General features: G+C 42.8%; 1 protein-coding gene across 1 annotated transcript in view; it reads left to right on the top strand.

Moving 5' to 3' along the window:
- Positions 1–23,577, top strand: part of LOC139380499 (raftlin-2-like) — a 55,417-nt gene that overhangs the window by 25,162 nt on the left and 6,678 nt on the right. Inside the window, exons 2-4 of the mRNA XM_071123203.1 lie at positions 16,280–16,460; positions 18,477–18,775; positions 22,777–22,995. Of these exons, the coding sequence (XP_070979304.1) occupies positions 16,280–16,460; positions 18,477–18,775; positions 22,777–22,995 (699 nt within the window). The remainder of the gene's footprint in view (positions 1–16,279; positions 16,461–18,476; positions 18,776–22,776; positions 22,996–23,577) is intronic.

Here is a 23,577-nt window from a genome sequence, read left to right as displayed (position 1 = left end):
CTCTCTTTCCTTCTCTGTTTCTCCTTCTCTCTTTCCTTCTGTTTCTCCTTCTCTTTTCCTTCTCTGTTTCTCCTTCTCTCTTTCCTTCTGTTTCTCCTTCTCTCTTTCCTTCTCTGTTTCTCCTTCTCTCTTTCCTTCTCTGTTTCTCCTTCTCTCTTTCCTTCTCTGTTTCTCCTTCTCTCTTTCCTCTCTGTTTCTCCTTCTCTCTTTCCTTCTCTGTTTCTCCTTCTCTCTTTCCTTCTCTGTTTCTCCTTCTCTCTTTCCTTCTCTGTTTCTCCTTCTCTCTTTCCTTCTGTTTCTCCTTCTCTCTTTCCTTCTGTTTCTCCTTCTCTCTTTCCTTCTCTGTTTCTCCTTCTCTCTTTCCTTCTCTGTTTCTCCTTCTCTCTTTCCTTCTCTGTTTCTCCTTCTCTCTTTCCTTCTCTGTTTCTCCTTCTCTCTTTCCTTCTCTGTTTCTCCTTCTCTCTTTCCTTCTCTGTTTCTCCTTCTCTCTTTCCTTCTCTGTTTCTCCTTCTCTCTTTCCTTCTCTGTTTCTCCTTCTCTCTTTCCTTCTCTGTTTCTCCTTCTCTCTTTCCTTCTCTGTTTCTCCTTCTCTCTTTCCTTCTCTGTTTCTCCTTCTCTCTTTCCTTCTCTGTTTCTCCTTCTCTCTTTCCTTCTCTGTTTCTCCTTCTCTCTTTCCTTCTCTGTTTCTCCTTCTCTCTTTCCTTCTCTGTTTCTCCTTCTCTCTTTCCTTCTCTGTTTCTCCTTCTCTCTTTCCTTCTCTGTTTCTCCTTCTCTCTTTCCTTCTCTGTCTTTCTCTGTTTCTCCTTCTCTTTCTTCTGTTTCTCCTTCTCTCTTTCCTTCTCTGTTTCTCCTTCTCTCTTTCCTTCTCTGTTTCTCCTTCTCTCTTTCCTTCTCTGTTTCTCCTTCTCTCTTTCCTTCTCTGTTTCTCCTTCTCTCTTTCCTTCTCTGTTTCTCCTTCTCTCTTTCCCTTCTCTGTTTCTCCTTCTCTCTTTCCTTCTCTGTTTCTCCTTCTCTCTTTCCTTCTCTGTTTCTCCTTCTCTCTTTCCTTCTCTGTTTCTCCTTCTCTCTTTCCTTCTCTGTTTCTCCTTCTCTCTTTCCTTCTCTGTTTCTCCTTCTCTCTTTCCTTCTCTGTTTCTCCTTCTCTCTTTCCTTCTCTGTTTCTCCTTCTCTCTTTCCTTCTCTGTTTCTCCTTCTCTCTTTCCTTCTCTGTTTCTCCTTCTCTCTTTCCTTCTCTGTTTCTCCTTCTCTCTTTCCTTCTCTGTTTCTCCTTCTCTCTTTCCTTCTCTGTTTCTCCTTCTCTCTTTCCTTCTCTGTTTCTCCTTCTCTCTTTCCTTCTCTGTTTCTCCTTCTCTCTTTCCTTCTCTGTTTCTCCTTCTCTCTTTCCTTCTCTGTTTCTCCTTCTCTCTTTCCTTCTCTGTTTCTCCTTCTCTCTTTCCTTCTCTGTTTCTCCTTCTCTCTTTCCTTCTCTGTTTCTCCTTCTCTCTTTCCTTCTCTGTTTCTCCTTCTCTCTTTCCTTCTCTGTTTCTCCTTCTCTCTTTCCTTCTCTGTTTCTCCTTCTCTCTTTCCTTCTCTGTTTCTCCTTCTCTCTTTCCTTCTGTTTCTCCTTCTCTCTTTCCTTCTCTGTTTCTCCTTCTCTCTTTCCTTCTCTGTTTCTCCTTCTCTCTTTCCTTCTCTGTTTCTCCTTCTCTCTTTCCTTCTCTGTTTCTCCTTCTCTCTTTCCTTCTCTGTTTCTCCTTCTCTCTTTCTCTGTTTCTCCTTCTCTCTTTCCTTCTCTGTTTCTCTGTTCTCTCCTTCTCTGTTTCTCCTTCTCTCTTTCCTTCTCTGTTTCTCCTTCTCTCTTTCCTTCTCTGTTTCTCCTTCTCTCTTTCCTTCTCTGTTTCTCCTTCTCTCTTTTCCTTCTCTGTTTCTCCTTCTCTCTTTCCTTCTCTGTTTCTCCTTCTCTTTCCTTCTCTGTTTCTCCTTCTCTCTTTCCTTCTCTGTTTCTCCTTCTCTCCTTTCTGTTTCTCCTTCTCTTTCTTCTCTCCTTCTCTTTCCTTCTGTTTCTCCTTCTCTCTTTCCTTCTCTGTTTCTCCTTCTCTTTCCTTCTCTGTTTCTCCTTCTCTCTTTCCTTCTCTGTTTCTCCTTCTCTCTTTCCTTCTGTGTTTCTCCTTCTCTTTCCTTCTCTGTTTCTTCTCTCTTTCCTTCTCTGTTTCTCCTTCTCTCTTTCCTTCTCTGTTTCTCCTTCTCTCTTTCCTTCTCTGTTTCTCCTTCTCTCTTTCCTTCTCTGTTTCTCCTTCTCTCTTTCCTTCTCTGTTTCTCCTTCTCTCTTTCCTTCTCTGTTTCTCCTTCTCTCTTTCCTTCTCTGTTTCTCCTTCTCTCTTTCCTTCTCTGTTTCTCCTTCTCTCTTTCCTTCTCTGTTTCTCCTTCTCTCTTTCCTTCTCTGTTTCTCCTTCTCTCTTTCCTTCTCTGTTTCTCCTTCTCTCTTTCCTTCTCTGTTTCTCCTTCTCTCTTTCCTTCTTCTGTTTCTCCTTCTCTCTTTCCTTCTCTGTTTCTCCTTCTCTCTTCCTTCTGTTTCTCCTTCTCTCTTTCCTTCTCTGTTTCTCCTTCTCTCTTTCCTTCTGTTTCTCCTTCTCTCTTTCCTTCTGTTTCTCCTTCTCTCTTTCCTTCTCTGTTTCTCCTTCTCTCTTTCCTTCTGTTTCTCCTTCTCTTTCCTTCTGTTTCTCCTTCTCTCTTTCCTTCTGTTTCTCCTTCTCTCTTTCCTTCTCTGTTTCTCCTTCTCTCTTTCCTTCTCTGTTTCTCCTTCTCTCCTTTGTTTCTCCTTCTCTCTTTCCTTCTGTTTCTCCTTCTCTCTTTCCTTCTCTGTTTCTCCTTCTCTCTTTCCTTCTCTGTTTCTCCTTCTCTCTTTCCTTCTCTGTTTCTCCTTCTCTCTTTCCTTCTCTGTTTCTCCTTCTCTCTTTCCTTCTCTGTTTCTCCTTCTCTCTTTCCTTCTCTGTTTCTCCTTCTCTCTTTCCTTCTCTGTTTCTCCTTCTCTCTTTCCTTCTCTGTTTCTCCTTCTCTCTTTCCTTCTCTGTTTCTCCTTCTCTCTTTCCTTCTCTGTTTCTCCTTCTCTCTTCTCTGTTTCTCTTCTCTGTTTCTCCTTCTCTCTTTCCTTCTCTGTTTCTCCTTCTCTCTTTCCTTCTCTGTTTCTCCTTCTCTCTTTCCTTCTGTTTCTCCTTCTCTTTCCTTCTGTTTCTCCTTCTCTCTTTCCTTCTCTGTTTCTCCTTCTCTCTTTCCTTCTCTGTTTCTCCTTCTCTCTTTCCTTCTCTGTTTCTCCTTCTCTCTTTCCTTCTGTTTCTCCTTCTCTCTTTCCTTCTCTGTTTCTCCTTCTCTCTTTCCTTCTCTGTTTCTCCTTCTCTTTCCTTCTCTGTTTCTCCTTCTCTCTTTCCTTCTCTGTTTCTCCTTCTCTCTTTCCTTCTCTGTTTCTCCTTCTCTCTTTCCTTCTCTGTTTCTCCTTCTCTCTTTCCTTCTGTTTCTCCTTCTCTCTTTCCTTCTCTGTTTCTCCTTCTCTCTTTCTCTGTTTCCTCTTTCCTCTGTTTCTCCTTCTCTCTTTCCTTCTCTCCTTCTCTCTTTCCTTCTGTTTCTCCTTCTCTCTTCTCTGTTTCTCTTCTCTGTTTCTCCTTCTCTCTTTCCTTCTCTGTTTCTCCTTCTCTCTTTCCTTCTCTGTTTCTCCTTCTCTCTTTCCTTCTGTTTCTCCTTCTCTCTTTCCTTCTCTGTTTCTCCTTCTCTCTTTCCTTCTCTGTTTCTCCTTCTCTCTTTCCTTCTCTGTTTCTCCTTCTCTCTTTCCTTCTCTGTTTCTCCTTCTCTCTTTCCTTCTCTGTTTCTCCTTCTCTCTTTCCTTCTCTGTTTCTCCTTCTCTCTTTCCTTCTCTGTTTCTCCTTCTCTCTTTTCTGTTTCTTTTCTCTGTTTCTCCTTCTCTCTTTCCTTCTCTGTTTCTCCTTCTCTCTTTCCTTCTCTGTTTCTCCTTCTCTCTTTCCTTCTCTGTTTCTCCTTCCTCTCTGTTTCCTTCTGTTTCTCCTTCTCTCTTTCCTTCTCTGTTTCTCCTTCTCTCTTTCCTTCTCTGTTTCTCCTTCTCTCTTTCCTTCTGTTTCTCCTTCTCTCTTTCCTTCTCTGTTTCTCCTTCTCTTTCCTTCTCTGTTTCTCCTTCTCTCTCTGTTTCCTTCTCTGTTTCTCCTTCTCTCTTTCCTTCTGTTTCTCCTTCTCTCTTTCCTTCTCTGTTCTCCTTCTCTCTTTCCTTCTCTGTTTCTCCTTCTCTCTTTCCTTCTCTGTTTCTCCTTCTCTCTTTCCTTCTCTGTTTCTCCTTCTCTCTTTCCTTCTGTTTCTCCTTCTCTCTTTCCTTCTCTGTTTCTCCTTCTCTCTTTCCTTCTCTGTTTCTCCTTCTCTCTTTCCTTCTCTGTTTCTCCTTCTCTCTTTCCTTCTCTGTTTCTCCTTCTCTCTTTCCTTCTCTGTTTCTCCTTCTCTCTTTCCTTCTCTGTTTCTCCTTCTCTCTTTCCTTCTGTTTCTCCTTCTCTCTTTCCTTCTCTGTTTCTCCTTCTCTCTTTCCTTCTGTTTCTCCTTCTCTCTTTCCTTCTGTTTCTCCTTCTCTCGTTCCTTCTGTTTCTCCTTCTCTCTTTCCTTCTCTGTTTCTCCTTCTCTCTTTCCTTCTGTTTCTCCTTCTCTTTCCTTCTGTTTCTCCTTCTCTCTTTCCTTCTGTTTCTCCTTCTCTCTTTCCTTCTCTGTTTCTCCTTCTCTCTTTCCTTCTCTGTTTCTCCTTCTCTCTTTCCTTCTGTTTCTCCTTCTCTCTTTCCTTCTCTGTTTCTCCTTCTCTCTTTCCTTCTCTGTTTCTCCTTCTCTCTTTCCTTCTCTGTTTCTCCTTCTCTCTTTCCTTCTCTGTTTCTCCTTCTCTCTTTCCTTCTCTGTTTCTCCTTCTCTCTTTCCTTCTCTGTTTCTCCTTCTCTCCTTCCTTCTCTGTTTCTCCTTCTCTCTTTCCTTCTCTGTTTCTCCTTCTCTCTTTCCTTCTCTGTTTCTCCTTCTCTCTTTCCTTCTCTGTTTCTCCTTCTCTCTTTCCTTCTCTGTTTCTCCTTCTCTTTTCCTTCTCTGTTTCTCCTTCTCTCTTTCCTTCTCTGTTTCTCCTTCTCTCTTTCCTTCTCTGTTTCTCCTTCTCTCTTTCCTTCTCTGTTTCTCCTTCTCTCTTTCCTTCTGTTTCTCCTTCTCTCTTTCCTTCTCTGTTTCTCCTTCTCTCTTTCCTTCTCTGTTTCTCCTTCTCTCTTTCCTTCTCTGTTTCTCCTTCTCTCTTTCCTTCTCTGTTTCTCCTTCTCTCTTTCCTTCTGTTTCTCCTTCTCTCTTTCCTTCTCTGTTTCTCCTTCTCTTTTCCTTCTGTTTCTCCTTCTCTCTTTCCTTCTCTGTTTCTCCTTCTCTCTTTCCTTCTCTGTTCCTTCTCTCCTTCTCTCCTTTCCTTCTGTTTCTCCTTCTCTCTTTCCTTCTGTTTCTCCTTCTCTCTTTCCTTCTCTGTTTCTCCTTCTCTCTTTCCTTCTGTTTCTCCTTCTCTCTTTCCTTCTCTGTTTCTCCTTCTCTCTTTCCTTCTGTTTCTCCTTCTCTCTTTCCTCTCTGTTTCTCCTTCTCTCTTTCCTTCTCTGTTTCTCCTTCTCTCTTTTCCTTCTCTCTTTCTCCTTCTCTCTTTCCTTCTCTGTTTCTCCTTCTCTCTTTCCTTCTCTGTTTCTCCTTCTCTCTTTCCTTCTCTGTTTCTCCTTCTCTCTTTCCTTCTCTGTTTCTCCTTCTCTCTTTCCTTCTCTGTTTCTCCTTCTCTCTTTCCTTCTCTGTTTCTCCTTCTCTCTTTCCTTCTCTGTTTCTCCTTCTCTCTTTCCTTCTCTGTTTCTCCTTCTCTCTTTCCTTCTCTGTTTCTCCTTCTCTCTTTCCTTCTCTGTTTCTCCTTCTCTCTTTCCTTCTCTGTTTCTCCTTCTCTCTTTCCTTCTCTGTTTCTCCTTCTCTCTTTCCTTCTCTGTTTCTCCTTCTCTCTTTCCTTCTCTGTTTCTCCTTCTCTGTTTCCTTCTCTGTTTCTCCTTCTCTGTTTCTGTTTCTCCTTCTCTCTTTCCTTCTCTGTTTCTCCTTCTCTCTTTCCTTCTCTGTTTCTCCTTCTCTTTCCTTCTCTGTTTCTCCTTCTCTCTTTCCTTCTCTGTTTCTCCTTCTCTCTTTCTGTTTCTTCTCTGTTTCTCCTTCTCTCTTTCCTTCTCTGTTTCTCCTTCTCTCTTTCCTTCTCTGTTTCTCCTTCTCTCTTTCCTTCTGTTTCTCCTTCTCTCTTTCCTTCTCTGTTTCTCCTTCTCTCTTTCCTTCTCTGTTTCTCCTTCTCTCTTTCCTTCTCTGTTTCTCCTTCTCTCTTTCCTTCTCTCTTTCCTTCTCTGTTTCTCCTCTCTTTCCTTCTGTTTCTCCTTTCTCTTTCTTCTCTCTCCTTCTCTTCTCTGTTTCTCCTTCTCTCTTTCCTTCTCTGTTTCTCCTTCTCTCTTTCCTTCTCTGTTTCTCCTTCTCTCTTTCCTTCTCTGTTTCTCCTTCTCTCTTTCCTTCTCTGTTTCTCCTTCTCTCTTTCCTTCTCTGTTTCTCCTTCTCTCTTTCCTTCTGTTTCTCCTTCTCTTTCCTTCTGTTTCTCCTTCTCTCTTTCCTTCTGTTTCTCCTTCTCTCTTTCCTTCTCTGTTTCTCCTTCTCTCTTTCCTTCTGTTTCTCCTTCTCTCTTTCCTTCTGTTTCTCCTTCTCTCTTTCCTTCTCTCTTTCATTCTCTGTTTCTCCTTCTCTCTTTCCTTCTCTGTTTCTCCTTCTCTCTTTCCTTCTCTGTTTCTCCTTCTCTCTTTCCTTCTCTGTTTCTCCTTCTCTCTTTCCTTCTCTGTTTCTCCTTCTCTCTTTCCTTCTCTGTTTCTCCTTCTCTCTTTCCTTCTCTGTTTCTCCTTCTCTCTTTTCTCTTTTCTCTGTTTCTCCTTCTCTCTTTCCTTCTCTGTTTCTCCTTCTCTCTTTCCTTCTCTGTTTCTCCTTCTCTCTTTCCTTCTCTGTTTCTCCTTCTCTCTTTCCTTCTCTGTTTCTCCTTCTCTCTTTCCTTCTCTGTTTCTCCTTCTCTCTTTCCTTCTGTTTCTCCTTCTCTCTTTCCTTCTCTGTTTCTCCTTCTCTCTTTCCTTCTCTGTTTCTCCTTCTCTCTTTCCTCCTCTGTTTCTCCTTCTCTCTTTCCTTCTCTGTTTCTCCTTCTCTCTTTCCTTCTGTTTCTCCTTCTCTTTCCTTCTGTTTCTCCTTCTCTTTCCTTCTCTGTTTCTCCTTCTCTCTTTCCTTCTCTGTTTCTCCTTCTCTCTTTCCTTCTGTTTCCTTCTCTTTCCTTCTGTTTCTCCTTCTCTCTTTCCTTCTGTTTCTCCTCCTCTTTCCTTCTCTTTTCTCCTTCTGTTTCTCCTTCTCTCTTTCCTTCTGTTTCTCCTTCTCTCTTTCCTTCTCTCTGTTTCTCCTTCTCTCTTTCCTTCTCTGTTTCTCCTTCTCTCTTTCCTTCTCTGTTTCTCCTTCTCTCTTTCCTTCTGTTTCTCCTTCTCTCTTTCCTTCTGTTTCTCCTTCTCTCTTTCCTTCTCTGTTTCTCCTTCTCTCTTTCCTTCTCTGTTTCTCCTTCTCTCTTTCCTTCTGTTTCTCCTTCTCTCTTTCCTTCTCTCCTTCTCTCTTCTTCTGTTTCTCCTTCTCTCTTTCCTTCTCTGTTTCTCCTTCTCTCTTTCCTTCTCTGTTTCTCCTTCTCTCTTTCCTTCTGTTTCTCCTTCTCTCTTTCCTTCTGTTTCTCCTTCTCTTTCCTTCTCTGTTTCTCCTTCTCTCTTTCCTTCTGTTTCTCTGTTTCTCCTTCTCTCTTTCCTTCTCTGTTTCTCCTTCTCTCTTTCCTTCTCTGTTTCTCCTTCTCTCTTTCCGTCTCTGTTTCTCCTTCTCTCTTTCCTTCTCTGTTTCTCCTTCTCTCTTTCCTTCTCTGTTTCTCCTTCTCTCTTTCCTTCTCTGTTTCTCCTTCTCTCTTCCTTCTGTTTCTCCTTCTCTCTTTCCTTCTCTGTTTCTCCTTCTCTCTTTCCTTCTCTGTTTCTCCTTCTCTCTTTCCTTCTCTGTTTCTCCTTCTCTCTTTCCTTCTCTGTTTCTCCTTCTCTCTTTCCTTCTCTGTTTCTCCTTCTCTCTTTCCTTCTCTGTTTCTCCTTCTCTCTTTCCTTCTCTGTTTCTCCTTCTCTCTTTCCTTCTCTGTTTCTCCTTCTCTCTTTCCTTCTCTGTTTCTCCTTCTCTCTTTCCTTCTCTCCTTCTCTCTTTCCTTCTCTGTTTCTCCTTCTCTCTTTCCTTCTCTCCTTCTCTCTTTGTTTCTCCTTCTCTGTTTCTCCTTCTCTCTTTCCTTCTGTTTCTCCTTCTCTCTTTCCTTCTGTTTCTCCTTCTCTCTTTCCTTCTCTGTTTCTCCTTCTCTCTTTCCTTCTCTGTTTCTCCTTCTCTCTTTCCTTCTGTTTCTCCTTCTCTCTTTCCTTCTCTGTTTCTCCTTCTCTCTTTCCTTCTCTGTTTCTCCTTCTCTCTTTCCTTCTCTGTTTCTCCTTCTCTCTTTCCTTCTCTGTTTCTCCTTCTCTCTTTCTCTCTGTTTCTCCTTCTCTCTTTCCTTCTCTGTTTCTCCTTCTCTCTTTCCTTCTGTTTCTCCTTCTCTCTTTCCTTCTCTGTTTCTCCTTCTCTCTTTCCTTCTCTGTTTCTCCTTCTCTCTTTCCTTCTCTCCTTCTCTCTTTCCTTCTCTGTTTCTCCTTCTCTCTTTCCTTCTCTGTTTCTCCTTCTCTCTTTCCTTCTCTGTTTCTCCTTCTCTCTTTCCTTCTCTGTTTCTCCTTCTCTCTTTCCTTCTCTGTTTCTCCTTCTCTCTTTCCTTCTCTGTTTCTCCTTCTCTCTTTCCTTCTCTGTTTCTCCTTCTCTCTTTCCTTCTCTGTTTCTCCTTCTCTCTTTCCTTCTCTGTTTCTCCTTCTCTCTTTCCTTCTCTGTTTCTCCTTCTCTCTTTCCTTCTCTGTTTCTCCTTCTCTCTTTCCTTCTCTGTTTCTCCTTCTCTCTTTCCTTCTCTGTTTCTCCTTCTCTCTTTCCTTCTCTGTTTCTCCTTCTCTCTTTCCTTCTCTGTTTCTCCTTCTCTCTTTCCTTCTCTGTTTCTCCTTCTCTCTTTCCTTCTCTGTTTCTCCTTCTCTCTTTCCTTCTCTGTTTCTCCTTCTCTCTTTCCTTCTCTGTTTCTCCTTCTCTCTTTCCTTCTCTGTTTCTCCTTCTCTCTTTCCTTCTCTGTTTCTCCTTCTCTCTTTCCTTCTCTGTTTCTCCTTCTCTCTTTCCTTCTCTGTTTCTCCTTCTCTCTTTCCTTCTCTGTTTCTCCTTCTCTCTTTCCTTCTCTGTTTCTCCTTCTCTCTTTCCTTCTCTGTTTCTCCTTCTCTCTTTCCTTCTCTGTTTCTCCTTCTCTCTTTCCTTCTCTGTTTCTCCTTCTCTCTTTCCTTCTGTTTCTCCTTCTCTCTTTCCTTCTCTGTTTCTCCTTCTCTTTCCTTCTGTTTCTCCTTCTCTCTTTCCTTCTCTGTTTCTCCTTCTCTCTTTCCTTCTGTTTCTCCTTCTCTCTTTCCTTCTCTGTTTCTCCTTCTCTCTTTCCTTCTGTTTCTCCTTCTCTCTTTCCTTCTCTGTTTCTCCTTCTCTCTTTCCTTCTCTGTTTCTCCTTCTCTCTTTCCTTCTCTGTTTCTCCTTCTCTCTTTCCTTCTCTGTTTCTCCTTCTCTCTTTCCTTCTCTGTTTCTCCTTCTCTCTTTCCTTCTGTTTCTCCTTCTCTCTTTCCTTCTCTGTTTCTCCTTCTCTTTCCTTCTCTGTTTCTCCTTCTCTTTCCTTCTCTGATTCTCCTTCTCTCTTTCCTTCTGTTTCTCCTTCTCTCTTTCCTTCTGTTTCTCCTTCTCTTTCCTTCTCTCTCTCCTTCTCTCTTTCCTTCTCTGTTTCTCCTTCTCTCTTTCCTTCTCTGTTTCTCCTTCTCTCTTTCCTTCTGTTTCTCCTTCTCTCTTTCCTTCTCTGTTTCTCCTTCTCTTTCCTTCTCTGTTTCTCCTTCTCTCTTTCCTTCTCTGTTTCTCCTTCTCTCTTTCCTTCTGTTTCTCCTTCTCTCTTTTCTCCTTCTCTCTTTCCTTCTCTGTTTCTCCTTCTCTCTTTCCTTCTCTGTTTCTCCTTCTCTCTTTCCTTCTCTGTTTCTCCTTCTCTTTCCTTCTGTGTCTCCTTCTCTCTTTCCTTCTCTCTTTCTCCTTCTCTCTTTCCTTCTCTGTTTCTCCTTCTCTCTTTCCTTCTGTTTCTCCTTCTCTCTTTCCTTCTGTTTCTCCTTCTCTCTTTCCTTCTCCTTTTCTCCTTCTCTCTTTCCTTCTGTTTCTCCTTCTCTCTTTCCTTCTGTTTCTCCTTCTCTCTTTCCTTCTCTGTTTCTCCTTCTCTCTTTCCTTCTCTGTTTCTCCTTTCTGTTTCTCCTTCTCTCTTTCCTTCTCTGTTTCTCCTTCTCTCTTTCCTTCTCTGTTTCTCCTTCTCTCTTTCCTTCTCTGTTTCTCCTTCTCTCTTTCCTTCTCTGTTTCTCCTTCTCTCTTTCCTTCTCTGTTTCTCCTTCTCTCTTTCCTTCTCTGTTTCTCCTTCTCTCTTTCCTTCTCTGTTTCTCCTTCTCTCTTTCCTTCTCTGTTTCTCCTTCTCTCTTTCCTTCTCTGTTTCTCCTTCTCTCTTTCCTTCTCTGTTTCTCCTTCTCTCTTTCCTTCTCTGTTTCTCCTTCTCTCTTTCCTTCTCTGTTTCTCCTTCTCTCTTTCCTTCTCTGTTTCTCCTTCTCTCTTTCCTTCTCTGTTTCTCCTTCTCTCTTTCCTTCTCTGTTTCTCCTTCTCTCTTTCCTTCTGTTTCTCCTTCTCTCTTTCCTTCTGTTTCTCCTTCTCTCTTTCCTTCTCTGTTTCTCCTTCTCTCTTTCTCTGTTTCTCCTTCTGTTTCTCCTTCTCTTTCCTTCTGTTTCTCCTTCTCTCTTTCCTTCTCTGTTTCTCCTTCTCTCTTTCCTTCTGTTTCTCCTTCTCTTTCCTTCTGTTTCTCCTTCTCTCTTTCCTCCTCTGTTTCTCCTTCTCTCTTTCCTTCTCTGTTTCTCCTTCTCTCTTTCCTTCTGTTTCTCCTTCTCTTTCCTTCTGTTTCTCCTTCTCTCTTTCCTTCTCTGTTTCTCCTTCTCTCTTTCCTTCTCTGTTTCTCCTTCTCTCTTTCCTTCTCTGTTTCTCCTTCTCTCTTTCCTTCTCTGTTTCTCCTTCTCTCTTTCCTCCTCTGTTTCTCCTTCTCTCTTTCCTTCTCTGTTTCTCCTTCTCTTTCCTTCTCTGTTTCTCCTTCTCTCTTTCCTTCTCTGTTTCTCCTTCTCTCTTTCCTTCTGTTTCTCCTTCTCTCTTTCCTTCTCTGTTTCTCCTTCTCTCTTTCCTTCTCTGTTTCTCCTTCTCTTTCCTTCTCTGTTTCTCCTTCTCTCTTTCCTTCTCTGTTTCTCCTTCTCTCTTTCCTTCTCTGTTTCTCCTTCTCTCTTTCCTTCTCTGTTTCTCCTTCTCTCTTTCCTTCTCTGTTTCTCCTTCTCTCTTTCCTTCTCTGTTTCTCCTTCTCTCTTTCCTTCTCTGTTTCTCCTTCTCTCTTTCCTTCTCTGTTTCTCCTTCTCTCTTTCCTTCTCTGTTTCTCCTTCTCTCTTTCCTTCTCTGTTTCTCCTTCTCTCTTTCCTTCTGTTTCTCCTTCTCTCTTTCCTTCTGTTTCTCCTTCTCTCTTTCCTTCTCTGTTTCTCCTTCTCTCTTTCCTTCTCTGTTTCTCCTTCTCTTTCCTTCTCTGTTTCTCCTTATCTTTCCTTCTGTTTCTCCTTATCTTTCCTTCTGTTTCTCCTTCTCTCTTTCCTTCTCTGTTTCTCCTTCTCTTTCCTTCTCTGATTCTCCTTCTCTCTTTCCTTCTGTTTCTCCTTCTCTCTTTCCTTCTCTGTTTCTCCTTCTCTTTCCTTCTCTGATTCTCCTTCTCTCTTTCCTTCTCTGTTTCTCCTTCTCTCTTTCCTTCTGTTTCTCCTTCTCTTTCCTTCTCTCTCTCCTTCTCTCTTTCCTTCTCTGTTTCTCCTTCTCTCTTTCCTTCTCTGTTTCTCCTTCTCTCTTTCCTTCTGTTTCTCCTTCTCTTTCCTTCTGTTTCTCCTTCTCTCTTTCCTTCTCTGTTTCTCCTTCTCTTTCCTTCTCTGTTTCTCCTTCTCTCTTTCCTTCTCTGTTTCTCCTTCTCTCTTTCCTTCTGTTTCTCCTTCTCTCTTTCCTTCTCTGTTTCTCCTTCTCTTTCCTTCTGTTTCTCCTTCTCTCTTTCCTTCTCTGTTTCTCCTTCTCTCTTTCCTTCTGTTTCTCCTTCTCTTTCCTTCTGTTTCTCCTTCTCTCGTTCCTTCTGTTTCTCCTTCTCTCTTTCCTTCTCTGTTTCTCCTTCTCTCTTTCCTTCTGTTTCTCCTTCTCTTTCCTTCTGTTTCTCCTTCTCTCTTTCCTTCTGTTTCTCCTTCTCTCTTTCCTCCTCTGTTTCTCCTTCTCTCTTTCCTTCTCTGTTTCTCCTTCTCTCTTTCCTTCTGTTTCTCCTTCTCTCTTTCCTTCTCTGTTTCTCCTTCTCTCTTTCCTTCTCTGTTTCTCCTTATCTTTCCTTCTGTTTCTCCTTATCTTTCCTTCTGTTTCTCCTTCTCTCTTTCCTTCTCTGTTTCTCCTTCTCTTTCCTTCTCTGATTCTCCTTCTCTCTTTCCTTCTGTTTCTCCTTCTCTCTTTCCTTCTCTGTTTCTCCTTCTCTTTCCTTCTCTGATTCTCCTTCTCTCTTTCCTTCTCTGTTTCTCCTTCTCTCTTTCCTTCTGTTTCTCCTTCTCTTTCCTTCTCTCTCTCCTTCTCTCTTTCCTTCTCTGTTTCTCCTTCTCTCTTTCCTTCTCTGTTTCTCCTTCTCTCTTTCCTTCTGTTTCTCCTTCTCTTTCCTTCTGTTTCTCCTTCTCTCTTTCCTTCTCTGTTTCTCCTTCTCTTTCCTTCTCTGTTTCTCCTTCTCTCTTTCCTTCTCTGTTTCTCCTTCTCTTTCCTTCTGTTTCTCCTTCTCTCTTTCCTTCTCTGTTTCTCCTTCTCTTTCCTTCTGTTTCTCCTTCTCTCTTTCCTTCTGTTTCTCCTTCTCTCTTTCCTTCTCTGTTTCTCCTTCTCTCTTTCCTTCTGTTTCTCCTTCTCTTTCCTTCTGTTTCTCCTTCTCTCGTTATTTCTGTTTCTCCTTCTCTCTTTCCTTCTCTGTTTCTCCTTCTCTCTTTCCTTCTGTTTCTCCTTCTCTTTCCTTCTGTTTCTCCTTCTCTCTTTCCTTCTGTTTCTCCTTCTCTCTTTCCTCCTCTGTTTCTCCTTCTCTCTTTCCTTCTCTGTTTCTCCTTCTCTCTTTCCTTCTGTTTCTCCTTCTCTCTTTCCTTCTCTGTTTCTCCTTCTCTCTTTCCTTCTCTGTTTCTCCTTCTCTCTTTCCTTCTCTGTTTCTCCTTCTCTCTTTCCTTCTCTGTTTCTCCTTCTCTCTTTCCTTCTCTGTTTCTCCTTCTCTCTTTCCTTCTCTGTTTCTCCTTCTCTTTCCTTCTCTGTTTCTCCTTCTCTCTTTCCTTCTGTTTCTCCTTCTCTCTTTCCTTCTCTGTTTCTCCTTCTCTCTTTCCTTCTCTGTTTCTCCTTCTCTCTTTCCTTCTCTGTTTCTCCTTCTCTCTTTCCTTCTCTGTTTCTCCTTCTCTCTTTCCTTCTCTGTTTCTCCTTCTCTCTTTCCTTCTCTGTTTCTCCTTCTCTCTTTCCTTCTCTGTTTCTCCTTCTCTCTTTCCTTCTCTGTTTCTCCTTCTCTTTCTGTTTCCTTCTCTTTCCTTCTGTTTCTCCTTCTCTCTTTCCTTCTCTGTTTCTCCTTCTCTCTTTCCTTCTCTGTTTCTCCTTCTCTCTTTCCTTCTCTGTTTCTCCTTCTCTCTTTCCTTCTCTGTTTCTCCTTCTCTCTTTCCTTCTGTTTCTCCTTCTCTTTCCTTCTGTTTCTCCTTCTCTCTTTCCTTCTGTTTCTCCTTCTCTCTTTCCTTCTCTGTTTCTCCTTCTCTCTTTCCTTCTCTGTTTCTCCTTCTCTCTTTCCTTCTCTGTTTCTCCTTCTCTCTTTCCTCCTCTGTTTCTCCTTCTCTCTTTCCTTCTCTGTTTCTCCTTCTCTCTTTCCTTCTCTGTTTCTCCTTCTCTTTCCTTCTCTGTTTCTCCTTCTCTCTTTCCTTCTCTGTTTCTCCTTCTCTCTTTCCTTCTCTGTTTCTCCTTCTCTCTTTCCTTCTCTGTTTCTCCTTCTCTCTTTCCTTCTCTGTTTCTCCTTCTCTCTTTCCTTCTCTGTTTCTCCTTCTCTCTTTCCTTCTCTGTTTCTCCTTCTCTCTTTCCTTCTCTGTTTCTCCTTCTCTCTTTCCTTCTCTGTTTCTCCTTCTCTCTTTCCTTCTCTGTTTCTCCTTCTCTGTTTCTCCTTCTCTCTTTCCTTCTCTGTTTCTCCTTCTCTCTTTCCTTCTCTGTTTCTCCTTCTCTCTTTCCTTCTCTGTTTCTCCTTCTCTCTTTCCTTCTCTGTTTCTCCTTCTCTCTTTCCTTCTCTGTTTCTCCTTCTCTCTTTCCTTCTCTGTTTCTCCTTCTCTCTTTCCTTCTCTGTTTCTCCTTCTCTCTCTTTTCCTCTCTGTTTCTCCTTCTCTCTTTCCTTCTCTGTTTCTCCTTCTCTCTTTCCTTCTCTGTTTCTCCTTCTCTCTTTCCTTCTCTGTTTCTCCTTCTCTCTTTCCTTCTCTGTTTCTCCTTCTCTCTTTCCTTCTCTGTTTCTCCTTCTCTCTTTCCTTCTCTGTTTCTCCTTCTCTCTTTTTCTCCTTCTCTGTTTCTCCTTCTCTCTTTCCTTCTCTGTTTCTCCTTCTCTCTTTCCTTCTCTGTTTCTCCTTCTCTCTTTCCTTCTCTGTTTCTCCTTCTCTCTTTCCTTCTCTGTTTCTCCTTCTCTCTTTCCTTCTCTGTTTCTCCTTCTCTCTTTCCTTCTCTGTTTCTCCTTCTCTCTTTCCTTCTCTGTTTCTCCTTCTCTCTTTCCTTCTCTGTTTCTCCTTCTCTCTTTCCTTCTCTGTTTCTCCTTCTCTCTTTCCTTCTCTGTTTCTCCTTCTCTCTTTCCTTCTCTGTTTCTCCTTCTCTCTTTCCTTCTCTGTTTCTCCTTCTCTCTTTCCTTCTCTGTTTCTCCTTCTCTCTTTCCTTCTCTGTTTCTCCTTCTCTCTTTCCTTCTCTGTTTCTCCTTCTCTCTTTCCTTCTCTGTTTCTCCTTCTCTCTTTCCTTCTCTGTTTCTCCTTCTCTCTTTCCTTCTCTGTTTCTCCTTCTCTCTTTCCTTCTCTGTTTCTCCTTCTCTCTTTCCTTCTCTGTTTCTCCTTCTCTCTTTCCTTCTCTGTTTCTCCTTCTCTCTTTCCTTCTCTGTTTCTCCTTCTCTCTTTCCTTCTCTGTTTCTCCTTCTCTCTTTCCTTCTCTGTTTCTCCTTCTCTCTTTCCTTCTCTGTTTCTCCTTCTCTCTTTCCTTCTCTGTTTCTCCTTCTCTCTTTCCTTCTCTGTTTCTCCTTCTCTCTTTCCTTCTCTGTTTCTCCTTCTCTCTTTCCTTCTCTGTTTCTCCTTCTCTCTTTCCTTCTCTGTTTCTCCTTCTCTCTTTCCTTCTCTGTTTCTCCTTCTCTCTTTCCTTCTCTGTTTCTCCTTCTCTCTTTCCTTCTCTGTTTCTCCTTCTCTCTTTCCTTCTCTGTTTCTCCTTCTCTCTTTCCTTCTCTGTTTCTCCTTCTCTCTTTCCTTCTCTGTTTCTCCTTCTCTCTTTCCTTCTCTGTTTCTCCTTCTCTCTTCCTTCTCTGTTTCTCCTTCCTTTCCTTCTCTGTTTCTCCTTCTCTCTTTCCTTCTCTGTTTCTCCTTCTCTCTTTCCTTCTCTGTTTCTCCTTCTCTCTTTCCTTCTGTTTCTCCTTCTGTTTCTCCTTCTCTGTTTCTCCTTCTCTCTTTCCTTCTCTGTTTCTCCTTCTCTCTTTCCTTCTCTGTTTCTCCTTCTCTCTTTCCTTCTGTTTCTCCTTCTGTTTCTCCTTCTCTGTTTCTCCTTCTCTCTTTCCTTCTCTGTTTCTCCTTCTCTCTTTCCTTCTCTGTTTCTCCTTCTCTCTTTCCTTCTCTGTTTCTCCTTCTCTCTTTCCTTCTCTGTTTCTCCTTCTCTCTTTCCTTCTCTGTTTCTCCTTCTCGCTTTCTCTCTGTTTCTCCTTCTCTTTCCTCTTTATTCTTTACTCCTCTCCTTGCCACTTGTCATCCTTTCTGTTCATCTCTCTCCTCTCCAGGTAGTCGCCCCACTGTGCAGTATATGTCCTCTCTGTGTGAGCTGCCACAGGCCCTGCAGCCCTACTACATCCAGGGCTATGTCCTCACCACCCTGCATCCCATTATCCTCTCTGTTGGACGCACACGCTCCCTGCCCTTCAGCCTGCTCTACCGAGCCATCCTCACCCGCCCACGACCCAGGTACCAGACACATACACACGCAAGGGCTGCCTTTTCATGGTAGAAAATTGCCCCACACAAACTGACCTGAAATCTGAGTCGATGCCTAAGCCGTCATAACAACCCCTAAAGGTATCCTCTTCCCAGACTAAACAGTTCAGAAGAGTTGGTGCATATATTATGGAAACATTTTGTGACATATTTTTGTTAGTTTTGGACTTTGGTGAGGGGTTTTTCAGCTGTTCGGGCCCACACATTTTTTTTTTCTGGAGACAAGCTGATGTTCGGAGCTGAAGTCTACGCCCCATCGTCTGTGATTGGTCAACAGTAGGGATTCTGTTGTCATTCAGTGATAAACGACTCGTTTTCATGCAAATTATTTCATTGAGAAATACTGCACCAAACATCTTAGTTAGATGTCAAATTGTATGACAGATTTCTTGAGTTATCTCCTATTTAATTTGGACTATTTTGAGGAAGTGTATACTGGTTACGGGGTCTCAAAATGGACAAACAGTACTATTGCCGCTTTTTTCTCGTTTTTCAAGCGGAAGTCTTTTAAGGGAAAATACGAGCACACTTGTTCGGTTCAGCTCGACGAGTTGGGCTAGGTGCCAGCTGAACTGAAGCACGCTGATGCCTTAACCCCCCCACCCAACCCTTAATGTATCTGAGTTCAGTATTAAACATGCCACCCAACCAACCTGGGAAATAAACTCAGCAAAAAAATAAATGTTTTTCAGGACCCTGTCTTTCAAAGGTAATTTGTAAAAATCCAAATAACTTCAGATCTTCATTTTAAAGGGTTTAAACACCGTTTCCCACTAACAGCTTACAGACAGTAGGCAATTGTCACAGTTATGAAAACTTAGGACATTAAAGAGGCCTTCTACTGACTCTGAAAATCACCAAAAGAAAGATGTCCAGGGTCCCTGCTCATCTGCGTGAACGTGCCTTAGGCATGCTGCAAGGAGGCATGAGGACTGCAGATGTGGCCAGGGAAATAAATTACAATGTCCGTACTGTGAGACGCCTAAGAAAGCGCTACAGGGAGACAGGACTGACAGCTGATTGTCCTCAGTGGCAGACCACGGGTAACAACTAGAGGTCGACCGATTATGATTTTTCAACGCCGATACCGATTTATTGGAGGACCAAAAAAAAAACGATACAGATTAATCTGACTATTTTAAAATTAAAATTCATTTTTTTATTTTATTTATTTGTAATAATGACAATTAAAATAAGTGTTCATTCAGTATTGTTGTAACTTAATATAATACATCAATAAAATATATTTAGCCTCAAATAAATTAAACGTGTTCAATTTGGTTTAAACAATCCAAAAACAAAGTGTTGGAGAAGAAAGTAAAAGTGCAATATGTGCCATGTAAGAAAGCTAACGTTTGAGTTCCTTGCTTAGAACATGAGAACATATGAAAGCTGGTGGTTCCTTTTAACATGAGTCTTCAATATTCCCAGGTCAGAAGTTTTAGGTTGTAGTTATTATAGGAATTATAGGACTATTTCTCTCTATACCATTTGTATTTCATATACCTTTGACTCTTGGATGTTCTTATAGGCACTTTAGTATTGCCAGTGTAACAGTATAGCTTCCGTCCCTCTCCTCGCCCCTACCTGGGCTCGAACCAGGAACACATCGACAACAGCCACCCTCGAAGCAGCGTTACCCATGCAGAGCAAGGGGAACAACTACTCCAAGTCTCAGAGCGAGTGACGTTTGAAACGCTATTAGCGCGCACCCCGCTAACTAGCTAGCCATTTCACATCGGTTACACCAGCCTAATCTCGGGAGTTGATAGGCGTGTATTCATAAACAGAAGAGCTGCTGGCAAAACGCACAAAAGTGCTGTTTGAATGAATGCTTACGAGCCTGCTGCTGCCGATACCAAGGTGTCACTTGGAAGGGTTGATTGACCTGTATTCTGCTTGTGATAATTAGTGATTCACAGTTTAAACCTGTCTGAATATCTTTTTAAATGTATTTTATTTGATGTTCTCTCTTCTGTCTCCTAGCAAGCAGGCGGTGTCCATGTGTCACAGTGTTCCGGTGTTGAGGGTGGAGGAGTGGCCTATCACAGGACAGTCTCTGACGGGTGACAATGTTAGAGCACTGATTGACAGGGTGAACAGTCGTGCCCGGGGGGGCGTGAGGTTTGTGGGCTCGGTGCTCCAGCCGGCTGGAGGAGGGGCCAGTAACGATAGGATGCCTAGCCCCAGGAGGGGCTGCCGATCACTCCCACGCACTCCTCCATGTACCCCTCCTGGTGATGGAGACACAGACCTGGAGGAGCACAGCCCTACCTACAGCCCTGGTGAGATTCTGTTTTTCTTGTCTCTTTTCGTCTCGGGTCTCGTCTTCTCTTCTTGTCTTTCCTTTCCTTTCCTCCTCTTTCTTTTTTTTCTCTTTCTCATGACTTGAAAGGATGGTAATACGAGACTAGTTCCCTCAGCTGTCTCCTCCCCTGAACAATGTTGACATGTTGGTTATATCAGCTCTCCACACACCCTCAACATGCTGAACACATCACAGCCACACTGTGGAGTCCTGGATATTTTCTCCCTTCAACACTCTACTCATCTTCCTCTTATCCCCCTCTCCTCCAGTCTGTCAGTGTAGTTCAGTTTAACTCTGTGTTGTGTGGCCTTTCCTGCCCCAGGACTATCAGTCAGCACCAACTCTTACCCACCAAGCAGGGCACAACTCCTCACCACAGAGACAACCATACAGATTGACATGTCCTTAGCAGAGCGAGTGGAGCTCACATTATAGTTCCCATAACCTCATTGACTGTGTTTTATCTAGCCTTCTTGTTCTCCTCAGTGATGGCTTGAACTGGCAGATTGATCTGACTCGCTTTTGTCTCTCTATCCTCTTTTCCCTCTACCCTCTCTCTTCTCCCTGCCTCTCTCTTCTCCCTGCCTCTCTCTTCTCCCTGCCTCTCTCTTCTCCCTGCCTCTCTCTTCTCCCTGCCTCTCTCTTCTCCCTGCCTCTCTCTTCTCCCTGCCTCTCTCTTCTCCCTGCCTCTCTGCCTCTCTCTCCTCCCTCCCTCTCTCTTCTCCCTCCCTCCCTGCCTCTCTCTCCTCCCTCCCTCCCTGCCTCTCTCTCCTCACTGCACCCTCTAAATTCAACTTTTCAATTCAATTTCAGGGGCTTTATTGGCATAGGAAACATATGTTTACCTTGCCAAACAAGTGAAATAGATCATAAACGATACAAAATGTACAGTAAACATTACACTCAAAAAAGTTCCAAGTGAATAAAGACATTTCAAATGTCATATCTTTAATACAGTGTTGTAATGAGGTGCAAATAGAATAAATAAACATAAATATGGGTTGTATTTACAGTGGTGTTTGTTCTTCACTGGTTGACCTTTTCTTGTGGTAACAGGTCACAAATCTTGCTGTTGTGATTGCACACTATGGTATTTCACCCAATGTGTGTGTGTGTGTGTGTGTGTGTGTGTATATATATATGTATATGTATATGTATATATATATATATATATATATATATGTATATGTATATGTATATGTATATGTATGCAGTTCTCCCACTTAAAAAGATGAGAGGCTTGTAATTTATCATAGGTACACTTCAACTATGACAGACAAAATGAGAAAAAAAAATCCAGAAAATCACATTGTAGGATTAATGAATTTATTTGCAAATTATGGTGGAAAATAAGTATTTGGTCAATAACTAAAGTTGATCTCAATACTTTGTTATATACCCTTTGTTGGCAATGACAGAGGTCAAACGTTTTCTGTACGTCTTCACAAGGTTTTTACACACTGATGCTGGTATTTTGGCCCATTCCTCCATGCAGATCTCCTCTAGAGCAGTGATGTTTTGGGGCTGTTGCTGGGCAACACGGACTTTCAACTCCCTCCAAAGATTTTCTATGGGGTTGAGATCTGGAGACTGGCTAGGCCACTCCAGGACCTTGAAACGCTTCTTACGAAGCCACTCCTTCGTTGCCCGGGCGGTGTGTTTGGGATTATTGTCATGCTGAAAGACCCAGCCACGTTTCATCTTCAATGCCCTTGCTGATGGAAGGTTTTCACTCAAAATCTCACGATACATGGCCCCATACATTCTTTCCTTTACACGGATCAGTCGTCCTGGTCCCTTTGCAGAAAAACAGCCCCAAAGCATGATGTTTCCACCCCCATGCTTCACAGTAGGTATGGTGTTCTTTGGATGCAACTCAGCATTCTTTGTCCTCCAAACACGACGAGTTGAGGTTTTTACCAAAAAGTTATATTTTGGTTTCATCTGACCATATGACATTTCCCAATCTTCTTCTAGATCATCCAAATGCTCTCTAGCAAACTTCAGACGGGCCTGGACATGTACTGGCTTAAGCAGGGGGACACGTCTGGCACTGCAGGATTTGAGTCCCTGGCGGCGTAGTGTGTTACTGATGGTAGGCTTTGTTACTTTGGTCCCAGCTCTCTGCAGGTCATTCACTAAGTCCCCCCGTGTGGTTCTGGGATTTTTGCTCACCGTTCTTGTGATCATTTTGACCCCACGGGATGAGATCTTGCGTGGAGCCCCAGATCGAGGGAGATTATCAGTGGTCTTGTATGTCTTCCATTTCCTAATAATTGCTCCCACAGTTGATTTCTTCAAACCAAGCTGCTTACCTATTGCAGATTCAGTCTTCCCAGCCTGGTGCAGGTCTACAATTTTGTTTCTGGTGTCCTTTGACAGCACTTTGGTCTTGGCCATAGTGGAGTTTGGAGTGTGACTGTTTGAGGTTGTGGACAGGTGTCTTTTATACTGATAACAAGTTCAAACAGGCGCCATTAATACAGGTAACGAGATGGAGGACAGAGGAGCCTCTTAAAGAAGAAGTTACAGGTCTGTGAGAGCCAGATATCTTGCTTGTTTGTAGGTGACCAAATACTTATTTTCCACCATAATTTGCAAATAAATTCATAAAAAATCACAATGTGTGATTTTCTGGATTTTTTTTCCTCATTTTGTCTGTCATAGTTGGAGTGTACCTATGATGAAAATTACAGGCCTCTCTCATCTTTTTAAGTGGGAGAACTTGCACAAATGGTGGCTGACTTTTTTGCCCCACTGTATTAACCATATGGATTGCATAATTGGCCTCTGAGGATCCGTAGGGCCGTGATCATTGACAATTCACATTACACAATATGTTTGAAGCGTGCGCTCCAAGCCGCGCTCCGCGGTAATAACTATAAACAATAACTGATGGCCCACTCCCCCGATCGCCACAGATAATTCAGATGAAAAGGTAAGAGTCGGTGGACTTACGTGGATTCATGGACGCACAGAACGTCTGGATCAGACGGAGTTAAGGAAGAGAAAGCAGTGAGCTCAGGCGATGGCAATTTCCTCCTTTTATGGAGTTGAGATCTGTCTGACATTTCCACCTGACCTAATTAAAGCGCCCCTGGCCCAGCTGAGTAAGTGGCAATGAATTAAAGGATTATTCCACCAACTCCATGGGCCTTTTCTACAGTACTACTGCCAAGAGATGAGCTATAGGTGTACCCACCATAGGAGTCTCCTCGATGCCTACCATTGACTATGTACATACCAAACGTCTGACAGAGCTGCAGGAGTTGTGACCCATTTTTGTTGATTATGTTGTTGTAGTTGTGTCCTAGGGGGGCATATGGGGGAGGGAATGCTGCCACCTCCAGGTAGGTGTTTGTCCCACTGTGTGCTGAGAGTGTTGGGTTCTTGTCCAGTTCTGGCATTTAGGTCACCACCGAGTACATGTTCCTGGGCCTGGAAATGGTTGATCTCCCCCTCTAGGATGGAGAAGCTGTCATCATTAAAGTATGGGGATTCTATTGGGGGGATATAGGTAGCACACAGGAGGACATTTTTCTCTGTTGAGATTATTTCCTTTTTCATTTCTAGCCAGATGTAAAACGTTCCTGTGTTGACTAATTTAATAGAGTGGGTTAGGTCTGCTCTTACCTCGTTACCTGCTCTTACCTCCTCTTCCCTGTTCCACACCTGGTAGTTTGGTGGATGGGACTACCAGCTCTCTGTAACCTAGAGGGCAACCAGTGGGTCCGTCTCCTTTATACCATGTTTCATGTAGTATGACAATGTCTGTATTTCCAATGTATTTGATTAAGTCTGGTTCCTGCTCTTTAGGACAAAGGCAGATGACCTCTGACCTTGAATATTCCAGGATGAGATAGTAAAAGCTTTGTGTTCCATAGTGTCTAGTGTTGTTTTTGTGTGGTTTAGGCCTGGACCATCACCGAGCATGTTGAGCATCTCTCTCTCTATCCTTACCTCCTCCCCATCTCTCAGACCTGAGGTTGTTGGTGTTTTTCCACTCGTGGGCACCAGGCTATGCTCCTCTGGACGCTCTGGCATGCCAGTACCACCAGGGGGCGCTGTCCATGCGCGTGTCCAGGAAGGGTCAGATGGTCAGCTCGCTGGAGGCCGATTGGCTGGAGCTGACTGCAGCCTACTACCGCAAAGGCTGGTCATTGGTGGACTCGTTTGTGTACTGGGAAACACCCAAAGGTACTATCAAATACTAAGATATAGAGAGACTTCTAAGGTGAATGTAAGATGCATGTACATCCGTGCCCCCCTCATACACGTGATCTTATTCATTATGATTCACAACATACAACTAAACTTAGATCAGCAATCGTACTCTGAGAAAACGAGCCTAGGAACTACTGTGTAGTAGTGGCATGTATAACTCTTCTGTAGTGACAGTCACATCAGGCTTAGAAAGCAAAAACAACATGCATGCTGTGACATCTTGCCTAGGAGTTGTAAGGTCTCCAGCAATGATAGGCCAACATCCTATTACAGTTTACTTCTCTGGAAGAGAGGATGGGATTAAAGAGAGATTAACCTGTTGCGACGACCAAACCCGGATCCGGGATTCTATTTATAGACCTAAGCTCATTACCATAACGCAACGTTAACTATTCATGAAAATCGCAAATGAAATGAAATAAATATGCTAGCTCTCAAGCTTAGCCTTTTGTTAACAACACTGTCATCTCAGATTTTCAAAATATGCTTTTCAACCATAGGAAAACAATCATTTGTGTAACAGTAGCTAGCTAGCGTAGCATTTAGCGTTAGCAT

Source organism: Oncorhynchus clarkii, chromosome 22 (genome assembly GCF_045791955.1).
Source record: "Oncorhynchus clarkii lewisi isolate Uvic-CL-2024 chromosome 22, UVic_Ocla_1.0, whole genome shotgun sequence".
In the NCBI taxonomy this organism is placed as follows: domain Eukaryota; kingdom Metazoa; phylum Chordata; class Actinopteri; order Salmoniformes; family Salmonidae; genus Oncorhynchus; species Oncorhynchus clarkii.
Note: the sequence above shows the minus strand (reverse complement) of the source record. Positions and strands in the feature narration are given on the sequence as shown.